The sequence below is a fragment of the Alosa sapidissima genome, chromosome 7, assembly GCF_018492685.1.
Source record: "Alosa sapidissima isolate fAloSap1 chromosome 7, fAloSap1.pri, whole genome shotgun sequence".
Taxonomy (NCBI): domain Eukaryota; kingdom Metazoa; phylum Chordata; class Actinopteri; order Clupeiformes; family Clupeidae; genus Alosa; species Alosa sapidissima.
In genome coordinates, this window is record NC_055963.1 from 10,046,952 (window position 1) to 10,061,434 (window position 14,483).

At 46.5% G+C, this 14,483-nt stretch overlaps 1 protein-coding gene across 2 annotated transcripts in view; it reads right to left on the bottom strand.

Annotated features, from left to right (window-relative positions):
- lamb2 (laminin, beta 2 (laminin S)) overlaps positions 1-14,483 on the bottom strand; it is a 47,779-nt gene continuing 33,296 nt past the window's right edge. The window contains exons 19-35 of one of the 2 annotated variants that reach the window (XM_042098607.1): positions 14,131-14,274; positions 11,120-11,351; positions 10,432-10,595; positions 9,461-9,496; positions 6,583-6,807; positions 6,126-6,343; positions 5,727-5,823; positions 4,877-5,249; positions 4,333-4,517; positions 3,855-4,096; positions 3,507-3,710; positions 2,988-3,132; positions 2,472-2,679; positions 2,097-2,238; positions 1,693-1,869; positions 1,069-1,228; positions 1-681 (exon numbers count right to left, since the gene is read on the bottom strand). In XM_042098607.1, coding sequence (XP_041954541.1) covers positions 545-681; positions 1,069-1,228; positions 1,693-1,869; positions 2,097-2,238; positions 2,472-2,679; positions 2,988-3,132; positions 3,507-3,710; positions 3,855-4,096; positions 4,333-4,517; positions 4,877-5,249; positions 5,727-5,823; positions 6,126-6,343; positions 6,583-6,807; positions 9,461-9,496; positions 10,432-10,595; positions 11,120-11,351; positions 14,131-14,274 — 3,089 coding nt within the window. In that variant the 3' untranslated portion in view covers positions 1-544. The remainder of the gene's footprint in view (positions 682-1,068; positions 1,229-1,692; positions 1,870-2,096; positions 2,239-2,471; positions 2,680-2,987; positions 3,133-3,506; positions 3,711-3,854; positions 4,097-4,332; positions 4,518-4,876; positions 5,250-5,726; positions 5,824-6,125; positions 6,344-6,582; positions 6,808-9,460; positions 9,497-10,431; positions 10,596-11,119; positions 11,352-14,130; positions 14,275-14,483) is intronic. The other variant, XM_042098608.1, reaches the window with a different exon arrangement.

Sequence of the window (14,483 nt, forward strand, 5' to 3'; positions counted from 1 at the left end):
TCATGTTTATCTTTTAATGAATGGCCTACACATTCAAACAACAATATTCCATGTGTCTATAAACTGATGTTCTTAATGTAACAGACTGTATTTTTTAAATATTATTTTGCTTTCAAAAGGTATTTATTTCCAAAGAACAAAATGGCATGTTTATGGAGGTAAAACGTCTGTTAATAAACAGATGTGAATTACAGTATTTGATAATGCTCTTATCTCCAATTCATTAAATAAAATTCACACGTAATATATTTACACTAATTTCACAAACATGTACAAGTATGCATACATTGACTTCTATTATGAAAGCATATTATACTGTATAATTAATCATATTTTGCATTAGAACACTTTCATACTTTGGTTTGAGAACAGAGACAGCAGTTCTGACCATGTAATGTAGGATTGCTGTTAGAGTTTGAGGCAGTTACCATTGGTCATCTGAATTTAACACATGGAAGGTCAGTAAGGCACCTTTACTAAGAGATGATTCAGTAGTTCTGGAGTGTTTAAAACTGCACACAAGGCTGTGCAGAGATCAAGCTGTTTATTGGCAGGTGTTGTAGATCTGAATCTGCTTGTTGATGTCGTCCAGGATGGCCTTCATTTTGCCCTCCAGTCCATCTAGCTGCTGGGCTTTCCCCTCTAAAGTTTTCTGATTTTCTTCATAGTCTTTCTCAAGCTCTGTAGATGCACACAAGCATTGTATTGAATTGCATTTAACTGTATTTCTGTGTGGAAACATTGTTATTGCTGACATAAATAACTAAATAATCAGTATTGCTTATGAGCAAAACAAAAGCATGGCTAATGTCATTGTAATGCCACCTTCCTACCACAAGGGGGAAATAGCATCCTGACAAAATGTAAGATGGCTGCAATGTAGTGTCAGTAAGTAAGTAACTCTTGCTTTTGATTGATGAACGGACAGGATATTGTTAAATTATCAATTAAATCCCTCCAATACACTAATCTAAACCATTTCAGAGCTTCACCAGGTTTTATGCAGCCTTTAGCCCTCTTGTTCAGATGCTCTCTGGACCTACCATGCCCTTTCACCCCTCCACTCACCTGCTAGTCTCTGAAGCTTGTTCTGAGCATCCTTCAGGAGGTCTTTGGCCTCATCTCTCAGGCGCTCTGCCTTCTTCTTGGCATCATGAACTTTTCTGGCTTTTGTGCCCACCAGTTCCTGCACTGTGCGGTACTTATCAGTCAGCTCGCCGTCCAGAATCTGCAAAACACATAGATTAAAGACATCTAGCAACAGGAACAGCGATGACTCATCACAATCAGAGAATATCAACAGTGTAGGGGTAATGGTAGCCAGCTACCAGCCAGCTACCTGTTACATAAGCAGATGCATGGATGACACCACCATGTCCAAAGAGTTTGCGCGTTGTTCACATCTGCACCATTCTCATGCTGTTCTGCTGATGTGAAGCGATGTGAATGCAATTTCCCTAGCCTGGCTAACACCAAACTGCTTCTCAAATCCCAAATGAGATTGAGAAGCTACAATTTCCATACTTAAAGCCAACAATGGTAACATCTTTGTTAGTTTCACTATAGTCATGAGGGGTTTAGCAGTTGCACCAGTGTTCAGTTCAGTATCATGACTAACTAACAATTTCTTGACAAATAGCTTATTTAAAAGCTAACATTTATGGTGTGCCTGTAACAGACAGTCATGTTCACCTGTTTGGCCTCATTGGCTTTGTCTCGTGCCATAGTGGCTGTCTCTTCTGCTCGAGCTGCTTCCAGGCTGTTGGTGGCACGTTTGGCTTTCAGGGCATCAATCTCCTGGCCTAAGATACCCAGCCGGTCCATGGCTTCTTTCAAGTGCTGCTCACTGGCGGTCGTCTCAGACTCGATCTAAAGATGCACAGTTGCATGTGGAGGAATATCACTATTTAAGTCCATCAAATGTTTCCTTTTGACCTAAATCCATGTCATAAATCTATACATAATATAACATTAAAAGACAAAAATAACAATTAGTCGATTACTGTAGTAATACTGGAATATTGTCCTTTCATTTTTGACAAACATTTCTGTCCAGTCCTCCCACCACCTTCAAATCTATGGCTGTGAAGGGTTACCTGAGCCAGTCGGGTTTCAGTGAGTCCAATGTCATCCTTGGCTCTTCTAATGGCCTTCTCTGCAGCTGCCTGGGCCTTGCGGGTATCGTCCAGTGCTTTCTGCACCATCTCGGCAGCGTTCTTCGCCCCCTCTGCTCTGTTTCTACGTTGTGTAAAGGTATGAAAGAGTGTAAGGGTAAAATACATGTGATCAGAAGAGTGAGGAGGGCAGGTAAAGCCAAAGTCTGTGGAACAGAACAGGCTGCTACAAAGGGCAAAATAGACTACCAAAGGATTTCGAAAAGAAGGGAGAAAAACACAAAAACTCTACAAAAGAGAATTGAAAACTCAACAGGATGCACCCTAAAGGAGGGCCAGAGGCCAGCTGTAAGGTACCTGACTCTCTTGGCGTTGTGAAGCAGCTGCTCAGCCTTGCGCACGTCGTCCTGTGTTTGTTCCAGAATGGCGTCCACGTTGGCCAGGCTCCTGACGCGGTCCTTGATCTCCTCGGCTAGATGCCGGATCTGCTGAGGGGAGGCTGGGATGGACAGCTCCAGGACACGATTGGCCACCATCTCAATGCTGTCGGGGTCAGCACCCTCCTCTGTGAAAGGCACAAATGTTCCCATTACCACTATGCACAAAAACCCCATCAATTGATGAGGCAATGGGCAATGCATTTGGTTTCCGTTCACATTATGCACATTATGTCTAAAAGTGCCACGATTTGAGATTTGAAGAAGTAGCAAATACTGAGGCAGTGCAGAGCCTTGTCGGGTTATGTGCTATGTCGTGAGACTAAAGAGACCGAGTGGGGCCTGCTCCTATTACTATTTATTGACATGTTTTAGTGTTTAGTGACGTGTCTTTGTCATTAGGTTCTGTTACAATAGATGGTTGGCTTGGACTCACGCGTAAGGAAGTCACGAATTTGCTTGATGAGGTCGCGGAGGTCATTGTTGGAGCGCTCCACCTTGTTCTTGGTGTCATTGGCTTTCTCCAGTGCTGCCTGGGCTTTGTCCTTGGCCTCTTCAGCCTTGGACTTGGCATCTGCCACCTGAAAACCACACCAAATAAAAATGAGTACTGCAGGGCCAAAGGAAAGCTGATGCAAAAGAAGAGGCTGGGTAATGCTACTTAATGAAAAGTTAAGGAATAACACTTAGTGTGCAGTGAGTCTGCAGGTTATTTTTCTTGTTCACTTTGCGAAAGGTGTAAGACCAACAGTGTTTAACATGTTAAAACTTGGTGTTTTAAGCCCCCAACGTCATTTTCCAAGCAGCGCTGCATGGAAGGCACTAGGGTTAGTCAAGTGTTAGGTGCCTTGAAGTCGACGGTCGCAGCGCTGCCCGTCACCATCGAGCGTTTAACAAAAGAGGGGGAAAATGTACAGTAGGTCTTCCCAGTGCTGCGGCTAGTCCCCCAGCTCACCTTCTGGAAGAGTTCCTCCACCTCGGCCATAGCTCGGTTCAGCTCTTTCTCGGCATATTTGGATTTGTCCAGGGCACTGTCAGCCTTGGCCACGGCACCGTTGCAGTTCAAGCCACCGCAGTGGCGCTTGCCATTGTCGTCACGGCAACCAGCTCCTCCACACGGACTCTCTTCACAAGGGGCGTCACCTGGAGCACCACAGACCTGGTTAAGGGAGGAAGACAGGTGAGGTCCTACGCAGAGATTATGAAGCAGTTTGTCAACAAGAAAGAAACTCCCATCACTCCCATCTTAGCAAAATAAACCAGTCACCCAGTGGTATGGAGAATTTTGGCATCAGAGTCTGACCTTCTCATTCAGTTTCTTCATGTCCAGGTTCTGGGCTTTGGCGTTGAGATCAAGCAAGGCACGCTTATTGGCAGCGTTCTTTCGGTTAAAGTCATCTTTCTTGTCAGCGATGAGCCGCTCAGTCTTGCGGCGAGTTGCAGCTGACTGGCTAACGGTACTGGGGATATCTGTGGTCGCCTGGTTGGCACGGCGCTCCGCATCTCGAGACTTGTTGTGGGAACTGCGGATGCTATCATATGCACCTGAAGAAGAAGACAATGTGTTGATTTCTTTAGTACGGTACCACCCTTCATTAATGTTAGACATTTGTTTTTATCACGTTATAGGATGTTGTACAAAAAACTTGCAGGATATAATGCACTGTTTTGATACACTTGATTTATAATCATACTCTTATTTCATAATAAGCCTACAGTATTAATTATAAGTCTAAATTATTGTTATTATTATGTTATAGTTAAATGTTAAGCAGTCTAACCGAGGAAGTTGGAGTTTTTGAGGATATCCAGCTGGCGGTTAAGGCCATCGCAGGTCAGGTTGAGCTCCTTGGCTTCCCTCTCCAGGCTGCTTAGCTCATTACTGGCTTCATAATTGTTGTCCTGCACGTTGGTGAGGTCTCCCTCCAGCCGATTCAGCGTGTCTGTGGTCTCTCCAATACGGGACCTGTGTGAATCATGAGAAAAAGTGTGCAAAATGAAACTACGGTACATTACAGTAAAATATAGTGTACTTATTTTCACTGTATTACTGCATGACATTTTGAAAAATGTGGTAAAGACGGGTATGATTTCAGATCAGATGTGTGTCATTATCTGTATTTGTGGGTGTGTACTGCAATGTGCTGTATGTGGCTCTGACTGTGTTAATGTATATTTTTATGTGTGGACATGTAGGAAGCATCCAAGAAGATTTGAGTTAACTTTTACAGAGTGCAATTGTTTACATTTCTTGTGTACTTACATTTGTTTGGGCTTTTTATGTATTTTCAGTAAGTGCACCTTCTCATCCTCTGACCATCTTACCTCAGATCCTCAATCATGCCCATCAGGGTGGTGACAGCCTCTGCGGTGGCATTCCGGGCGTTGACAATACCCCTTGCCTGCGCCAACTTGTCCTCAAGCTCCTTAAATCTCTTCTCATATGGCCCAGTCAAGCCAGTCGTCTGGATTTCTTTGGCCCGGTCCGTCAGCGATTTAGTTCTGGCCGCCAGGTCCTGAACAATGCGGTCCCAGTCGCCGAAGCACTGGTGGCACGGCTGGCAGTCAGGGAAGGTGCCGGAGAATCCGCGGGCGCACTGATCGCAGCGCACCCCCGACACCCCCTGCTGGCACACGCAGTGGCCCGTCACCCGGTTGCACTGAGATGTCTCAATGCCACGGGGGTCACAGTCACAACCTGCGGGGGTAGAGGGTCATTACTGGTCAATGATAATAGCAGGTCAGTAACTACAAATCCCAGCCATGGAGCACTGGAGTAGTGATACTTATTGGGGATCACTTTTTTAAGAGTGATTTTGAGAACGATAAAAAGCGCTGACAGCCAATGAGGATCTGTCAAATTTTAGACGTCACTTTCATAAAACTTTCAAGGAGAGTGTTTTATCTATTGAGATTATGAGAAAATATCCCTTTTGTTATACATAAGGTTGTCTTTATAGTTATTGTAAGTGGTGGGCATTAACAGAGACCCTTTCAAGAGAGTTCCATTATCAGCATCATAGTTGGCCTCACAAAGCTTCCGTTTTAACATTCCATATGTTATCTTAATGCAGAGGAAGTAGATTGGGAACCAAATAGAACGTTCAAGCATTGTTTTTGTTTTTATTGTTGAGATGGTAGTGGACCATAGTGTTACACTGAGGAGTATGCTCACCTCGGCACTGGACTCGAGGATCGCCCCAGAAGTTCTCCTGGCAGTCGCGGCAGGTCTTTCCGCCGAAGCCCTGACGGCACTGACACTGGCCTGTGAACTAGAGACACAGAGCTACAGTCTTAGTCAACAAACGGGTACAGTAGAGGATGGGAGTCAAAAACACACTCACACAAGCATGCACATACACACGTGAATGCTTTTACATACCCCTAAATAGTAAATACATTCATACACTCATACTCTCATACACACACATACACACACAGGTTACAATGGGTTGCAGAGCATCAGAATGGTGTGCTGTGTTGTACTGTGCCCTTCATATGGAGGCCAAGACACACACACACACAAACACACACACACACACACACACACACACACACACACACACACACACACCTCATTGCAAGCTGGGGTGTAGGCATTGTTGGGATCACAGCCGCATGCCTCGCAGCCTCGTCCGCTGGCCAGGTTCCAGTAGTTGGGGGCACAGTGGTCACAGGTGAGGCCGCTCACGTTGGGCAGACACTGGCACTGGCCAGAGGAGCGTTGGCACACACAGTCCTTCTTCGCCATGCACTGGTCACGTGCGGTGCCCAGGAAGTTACAAGTACACTCTGTGGAGATGGCGATGAAATAACATGTTATTTACATGAACTATTCAACCTGTTAGTCGTGGCACTAATTAATAAAACTGGACTTAACTGGACTAACTAACAAATACGTTTTGATCAAAGTACCTGCTAAGAGCCTGATCAAAGATCCAAGAGCCAAGTCAAAGACTCAGCATACACAATAGTATTTTCTATCCCTGCATAAGACTTCTTCAAATCAAAATGAAATCATTTGAACTTACTTCTGCAATTTCGGCGAGAGGCATCACCATAGTAACCACTCTTGCACACGCCGCAGTCGTGCCCCTCGGTGTTGTAGAGACATTTCCTGCAGTCTCCCGTCCGTGGGTCACAGGAGGCTGGGTCCGACAGGTCAATGTTGTTGTTACAGCGACACGCCTGGCACCGCCCCCCTGGCTGAGAGGGGTTGCCATAGTACCCGGGGGCACACTCATCACAGCGTGCACCTGGCGGGCAGAGGAGAGCGACAGGTCAACCAGAGGTGAAAACACAACAGACGTAACTGTGGAGGATTGTGGGTAGTTGTACACTGACAGGGGCAGACAGTGATTAGCGATTAGAAGGGATCTTAGGGACATTGGGTTTCGTAGACACTGGTTGAGGTACACCAGACAAAAGCGACAGTAACAGCAGTAGCCTACCTCTCCTCTAACTGTAAAGCTAAAATCCCTTGGCAGCTTTGCAGTGTCTGGAGAGTGCATCATATGATGTATGCCTCTACGGATAACATAACTCAGGTGACGACTCTGTTCCACTTCACTAAACACATGTCTGCTGGATGTTTTGCACAGAAGGTAAAACCATGTGAGACTTTTCCAGCAAAAGGTCAGTGTGATAAATCTTAACCAGCTATAAGAAACTCTCTCGAAGCTCGTTGATAGATGCAGACATTTCTTTGATTGTAGCTTGATTGTAGTAGAATAATGCATCTGTCAAATTGCATTATTCCAAATTACTCCAGTCAGACCAAACATAATCCTGGCTTCTGACATCTGGAGTTAAAAAAACAGAGGAATGCGGCCAGATTATGATTAAGCTAAGGCTGAGTCCCAGGTTATTAGCGGAACACTCCCCAGGACGGATTAGACTCATCGTGGGACTTGGCAGTGAAAGTGAAGTCTTGGCTTTCTCACAGATGAGCGACGTATTCCTGAGAAAATTTGGGAGAAACAAGGAGGACATTCTTGGCCTGTTCTCCCACTGCTGAGGGTTGTTGAAGCGCAGGTCGCGGTGGCATAGGATGGTAGTGGTGGTAGTGTGTGTGTGTGTGTGTGTGTGTGTGTGTGGGGGGGGGGGGGGGGGGGGTATAGTGGAGGTAGAAGAGGGATGAAGGGTGTTGAGGTTCTGGGATTGGAAGAGACCCTGCAGCTGCTGTTTTGAAAGCTTCTGGTCTTCTTAACTGCATTCCTCACTTGCTGGAGAGCAGAGAGAAACTTGTCAGAGAGGAGAGGGACTGCTGAGTTTAGGGGTGGGGAGAAAATTCCATTTACTTAATGTTATCTAACCATCCATTAACAAATGTTATCTATTTGTGTGATTCTTATGTGAAATGTCAATTTGAGTGACGATACGATTTTCTTAATTCTTTAATTAATTAATTTGACTTAATTCTTATTTAGTTATTCATTTATTTAGATTTGCTTTAACTTAATCACTTGGTCCCTGGTGACTCTCCATTGCTAGGTCAACTTTCCCGGTGTATACTGCAATCCTATGATGCATCACACAAATTGTTACAGTAAATTGTTTTTTTGTGGAGAGGTAAAATAATGTTCTTGTATCAAACTAGAGAGTTCACTTTATGTCTTAAAGCAGGACAATGGCATTTTGGTCTAAAATTAGCAAGCTAGCTACCTAAGAGGCATGCAAAACCTTGCACACACCACCCACAGCTTAATTGGCACTGATAGAGGCTTGCTGACATGCACTACTGCCTTTTGGCAATATAGCCAGCATTAGGCGGGATTGCATAGTCCATCCTGGATTGCTGGTGGAAATTACACTTTATCAGTCCTTCACATGAACATATAGCCTACCATCAAAAAGAAGATGATACAAAAACTAGTTTTCTGATAAAAGCGTACCTCCAAAAAGTGTCTAATAGTTGCCAAATGTTGTTTTAATGTAAGACCATTGGAAACAATAAAGCATCCTTACTCTATTTGTGCTTTCCCTCCGTCTAACCGTATCTAGTTTGTGAACCCCTCTGGCCACACATGGTCATGAGCAGCCGCTCTCCAGGAGGGGGAAGGGGGGGGGTGCTCCTCTGAGCTGAGCACTAGGCTGAAATGGTGGGCAGCCTGGTGGACCAAATGCAATCCCGAGATGGCTGACCATCAAAGGGAAAGCTGAATAGCCTCCTGGAGAGAGGCAGTGTGATGCCCGCTAGCCTCTAGTGAACAGCATCAGACTTGAGGAGAACTGGCATCGCTGTTTGAATTCCAGCAGGAGTCGCAAAAGGTTTTTTTTTTCTTTTTTCAAGGTTGTGTCAACTGACCCCGTCTATGCATGCACAACATCATAGGATTTTTGGCTTGCCACAGAACTGCAAGATGTCGCATCAAAATTCCACCAAATGTCCAGATCGTCCACTCTGTTTCTATGGCCAGTTGATGCATGATCACTTAGTTAAGTGACCAACAGGTGCTCAGAGTGGATAGTGGCACACACAAACAGTGGCTTGAAGTATGACTCTCACAATCAAACTGTCTGGTTCAAAAGTGATCTGGCTGTGTTGAGCTAGTGGTCTGTGTAGTGCCCTAGGAAAGAGAGTGGGTCATTTTGGACATGGCTGTATCCAGTGGTTGGCTATTGTGTGAGGGTGGCGCGGCACCATAGGAGGAGGGTGGTGGGGTTCCGAAGCCATGCGAGAGCTAGGATGGGGGGGTGGGGGGGGGTATAGACCCTTTCAACAATAAAAACAAAAACAATGCTTGAACGTTCTATTTGGTTCCCAATCTACTTCCTCTGCATTAAGATAACATATGGAATGTTGAAACGGAAGCCTTGTGGGGCCAACTATGATGCTGATAATGGAACTCTCTTGAAAGGGTCTATAGGGAAAGGGTTGGGGGTTTGCTGTAGTTCACCGTTACTCACGCTTGAGGTTGGTGCCTTCAGAGCGCTTAACCATACCTATATCCAGTTGAAGGGAGGGGGGAGACAACAACAATCATCACTTCATAACCATTAAGTAAAAAGGGGCTGACTGCTAATGTAATCAGATTGAAGTTCAGCTCCAATGTAGCTGTTGATTGGTGAAGTTCAGAACCATGTGCTGTAGGGATGGATGCAGGGTATGAGGGCATACAAAACTAGGCAGTGAGTGTTCAAGATTTCATCAAACACCTTAAACTATAGACCAGTGGATCTTAAACTTTTTGTCTGGCGACCCCCCAAAAAAAACATGGGCCAAGTCTTGCGACCCCCTTCCTTCTAATGGTAGAATTTGGCTTCAAAATGTTGCGAGATGGGCATTGGAAATAAAGGCAAAAAAATGTCTTCTCTCATAGGTAGGCTATGTCATCACCAAAGGCGTGTCAATGGCAGCCTTTGATTAAAAACCTTAACCTTATAAAAATTTGATTCTGCAAATCATTTCGCGACCCCTCCAATATTTTTGGCGACCCCCAGTTTAGGAAGCACTGCTATAGATAATGGCATTCAAGGCAAACAGGTACATGGCACATACGCATTACCTTCTCACCAATCGGTCATTGGCTTTTGGGACAGCTCTGCAGAGACTAGATAGCCGTGGCCCACTGGTTAGCACTCTGGACTTGTAACCGGAGGGTTGCCGGTTCGAGCCCCGACCAGTGGGCCGCGGCTGAAGTGCCCTTGAGCAAGGCACTTAACCCCTCACTGCTCCCTGAGCGCCGCCGTTGAAGCAGGCAGCTCACTGCGCCGAGATTAGTGTGTACTTCACCTCACTGTGTGTTCACTGTGTGCTGTTTGTGTTTCACTAATTCACCGATTGGGTTAAATGCAGAGACCAAATTTCCCTCACGGGATCAAAAAAGTATATATACTTATACTTATACTTAGATCACTGGACGTTTTGACAGACTCACCTGTATAGCCTTGATTGCAGTTGCAGACCACATGTCTACTGCGGGGGTCCTGGTGGCAGGACGCAGCGAAGTGTCGCCTGCTGCTGGGTCCTTCTGGGCACGGACAGGGGCGGCACTGGTTCCCCGAGCCCAGCTCTGGGTTGCCGTAGAAACCATTGGCACATCTGAAAGAAGTACGGAATATGAAGCAATGCAGATTGTGTAATGTTCTTCACTGAGGACAAACGAGCAAAATCATTGTTGCCTTACTGCCAAATGAGAAAAGCCCAATTTGTCAGCTTGTATCGGAGGTGGCTAAGTGATTGGCTCCCATAGTAGTCAATGATGATTAGTTAAAGGCTAGTCGAATGCTTTCAACATTAACCCAAAATTTACACCCACTAGGCTGCAATGACTGGAAAAATTCCAAAGGTATAAAGCCAAGCTCTTTTCACAGAGTAGACAAAAGGGGAGCTGGAGCGCTACAGGTATCCCTTGTATCCTCTGGTGCTCTTGGAAGGGTTAAAAGTTCATAAAGCAGTTTGGAAAAAGATTCCAGGTCCAGGCACTCAGAAGGATGCAAAAAATGATTATTTATTATTAGGGGCTAAACCATTTTAATGACCAAAAAAAAAACCCAGCTGAAAGACAAAGCTGCTGTAATGCAGTGGCACACCTCTAGTCTGAACCCAGTGACCCCTCCCCTCACCTCTCACAGTTGTTTCCAGCTGCATTGCCCCTGCAGTTGAGGCATGCGCCCGTCCTCTGATGGCACTCCTCGGCCAGCCCATTGCACTGGCACTGCTTGCAGTTGGGGAAGCCCCAGTGCCCGGGCTGGCAGCCATCACACCTGGGCCCGAAGGCGCCGGTCCGGCACGAACACTTGCCCGTGATCCGGTCGCAGAAGCGCGTCTGGGAGCCCTCGGCACTGCACTCACACACTGGACAGCAGGAATGGGGAATGGGAGCAAACAGACAGAGACAGGCATAAGAGGGGAAGAGAACGTGTACAGGGAACAAGTGACACTGATGAAGTGAAATGACCATCATAATCACCATCAATTTACTCACTAAATGACCATCATAATCACAAGAGTGACTAAAATAAAAAGTGATGGGGTAAAGTTTTTTTTTTTTTTTTAAAGTATATTTTTTTGGTGCTTTTTATGCCTTTAATGATACACTGTAACCTCTTACATCACCAAGTGCATTGATGATGTGACCCACACAAAAGACATCATCACTCGGGCTAACTGGAAGCCATGGCTGACAGGGGATGTCCTCAGGCTGCTGAGGGCCAGAGACAAAGCCTACAGAGCTGGGGATGAAGCTGGCATGAGAACAGCGAGAGCCAACCTGTCCCGTGGCATCAAGGAAGCAAAAAAGGAATACACTCACAAGATAACCACCCACTTCAAAGACAGCAGGAACGCACAAAGCCTATGGCAGGGCATTCAGGCCATCACGCCACAGAGCTGTGAGAGCAACATCCCTCTGCTCAACAATCTGAACCGCTTCTTTGCTCGCTTTGAAGCACAAAACAGCACTTGCCCACAGAAGACCCATCCCCCTCTACATGAGCAGCCCCTGTGCCTCTCTGCCGACAGCGTGAAGAGGACACTTGCTGCTATCAACACCCGTAAGGCAGCAGGCCCAGACAACATCCCAGGTCGTGCGCTGAAGGACAGCGCAGGGGAGCTTAAGGATGTCTTCACAGACATCTTTAACACTTCCCTGAAGCAGGCCATCGTCCCATCATGTTTCAAAGCTGCCACCATCATACCTGTGCCGAAGAAAACTGCTCCATCCTTCTTCAATGACTACCGCCCCGTGGCACTGACACCCATCATCATGAAGTGCTTTGAGCGGCTTGTCATGTCACACATCAAATCCATTCTCCCCCCCACCCTGGACCCCTTCCAGTTTGCATACCGAGCCAAACGGTCCACAGAGGATGCAATCTGCTCTGCCCTCCACCCAGCCCTCACCCACCAGGTCCGCATTCAACACCATAATACCACAACAACTCATCTGCAAACTTGACAAACTGGGACTCAGTACCTACCTCTGCAACTGGCTACTGGACTTCCTCTGTCAGAGGCCTCAAGTAGTACGTGTTGGCAATAATATCTCAAGCAGCATCACACTGAGCACGGGGGCCCCTCAAGGCTGCGTGCTCAGTCCGCTGCTCTTCACCCTGCTGACGCATGACTGCACTGCAACCTACAGCAACAACCACATAGTGAAATTTGCTGACGACACAACTCTGGTGGGTCTCATCACCAAGGGCGACGAGACTCAATACAGGTTGGAGGTCGACCTTCTGACCACGTGGTGCAGGGACAACAACCTCCTGCTGAACGTCAGCAAGACCAAGGAGATTGTTGTTGACTTCCGGAGAGGTCACACCCAACACCTGCCACTGACCATCGACAGTGCTGTGTTGGAGAGAGTGAGCAGCACCAAATTCCTGGGGGTGCACATCAGTGAAGACCTCTCCTGGACCACCAACACTGCATCACTGGCGAAGAAAGCTCAGCGCCGCCTCTACTTCCTGCGGAAACTCAGGCGAGCAAGCGCTCCACCAGCCATCATGACCACATTCTACCGAGGCACCATTGAGAGCATCCTCTCCAGCTGTATCGCTGTGTGGGGTGGAAGCTGCACTGAATACAACAGGAAAGCCCTGCAGCGCATAGTGAACACAGCTGGAAGGATTATTGGTGCTTCACTCCCCTCCCTGAAGGACATTTACACCTCCCACCTCACCCGCAAGGCGACCACAATTGTGAGTGATGCAAGTCACCCCGCTCACAATTTGTTTGATCTACTGCCCTCTGGGAAGAGGTACAGAAGCCTGCGCTCCCGCACCACCAGACTCACCAACAGCTTCATACACCAGGCTGTTAGGATGCTGAACTCTCTCCCCCCTCCACCCCCAGTTACATAACATCCTGGACTTTGGACCCACAATGGCTGCCTTGCACTACTCCACTTGCACTACTCCACTTGTACACTTGCACACTTTGCAACTTGTTGTTGTCCTGTTGTCCTGAAAACACTTCTTAACACACTTCTGCTGCTCTTACATAACTTGCACCACTATGCCACTTGCAAACTTAGGTCAAACAGAACTACCTCAGCCATTTATTGGCCTGACTTTTGCACTATTCTATTGACTGTCTACTGTATGCACAATTGCACATTTTCAACTCAAATTTTGCTGCTCTTATGTTCTTCATTGTATGTGCCTTCTTATTTTTACTTTTTATATCGTTTACCTAATTGGTAAAATATGTCTTGTCTTCACCGTGGGATAGTGGGAAACGTAATTTCGATCTCTTTGTATGTCTTGACATGTGAAGAAATTGACAATAAAGCAGACTTTGACTTTGATAGGACAGTGGAGAGTGACAGGAAGCAAATGGGAGAGAGCAGGGGTGAGATCCGGAAAGGACCACGGGGCGGGAATCTAACCCGGGTCACCGGCGTTCGGTGCAGGTGCCCCAGCCAGTTACGCCACAGCTGGGGCCATGATAGGGTAAAGTTAAAGTTAAAGTTCACTGGTAATTAGAAGATTATTTTATCCAAAGTGACACAGACTTGCAACAGCGGGTTCAGGAATTCAACCTGGGCCGACCGATTTGTCAGGCGATAACAAAAAACGCAAATGTTGATACAACCTCTGCCCAATCTGTTTCAGTTGTCTTTCATACACACCTTTGCACCCAGAGGGCCCGAATCCGTAGGTGCCTGGAGCGCATTGGTCACAGCGGCGGCCAATCACGTTGGGCCTACAGCGACACTGACCTCCACGGGAGTCACATTCAAAGTTCACTGACCCCTGAGGATCACACTGGCATGCTACAGACAGAACAAAAACAAAAAACAAATAAATACAATGTTATAACTTGTAGATGTGTCATATGAATTAAGTAACGTGTGCATCATGTCTGAGACCTGTTTCCTGCTTTTCACCTGCACAGAGCTACTTGCAGAGCTGGCAGTACCTCAGGTCTCTCTCAACCCCCTCACTTAACATTCTCTTCTCTCACTTCCACAGCATATCCCCG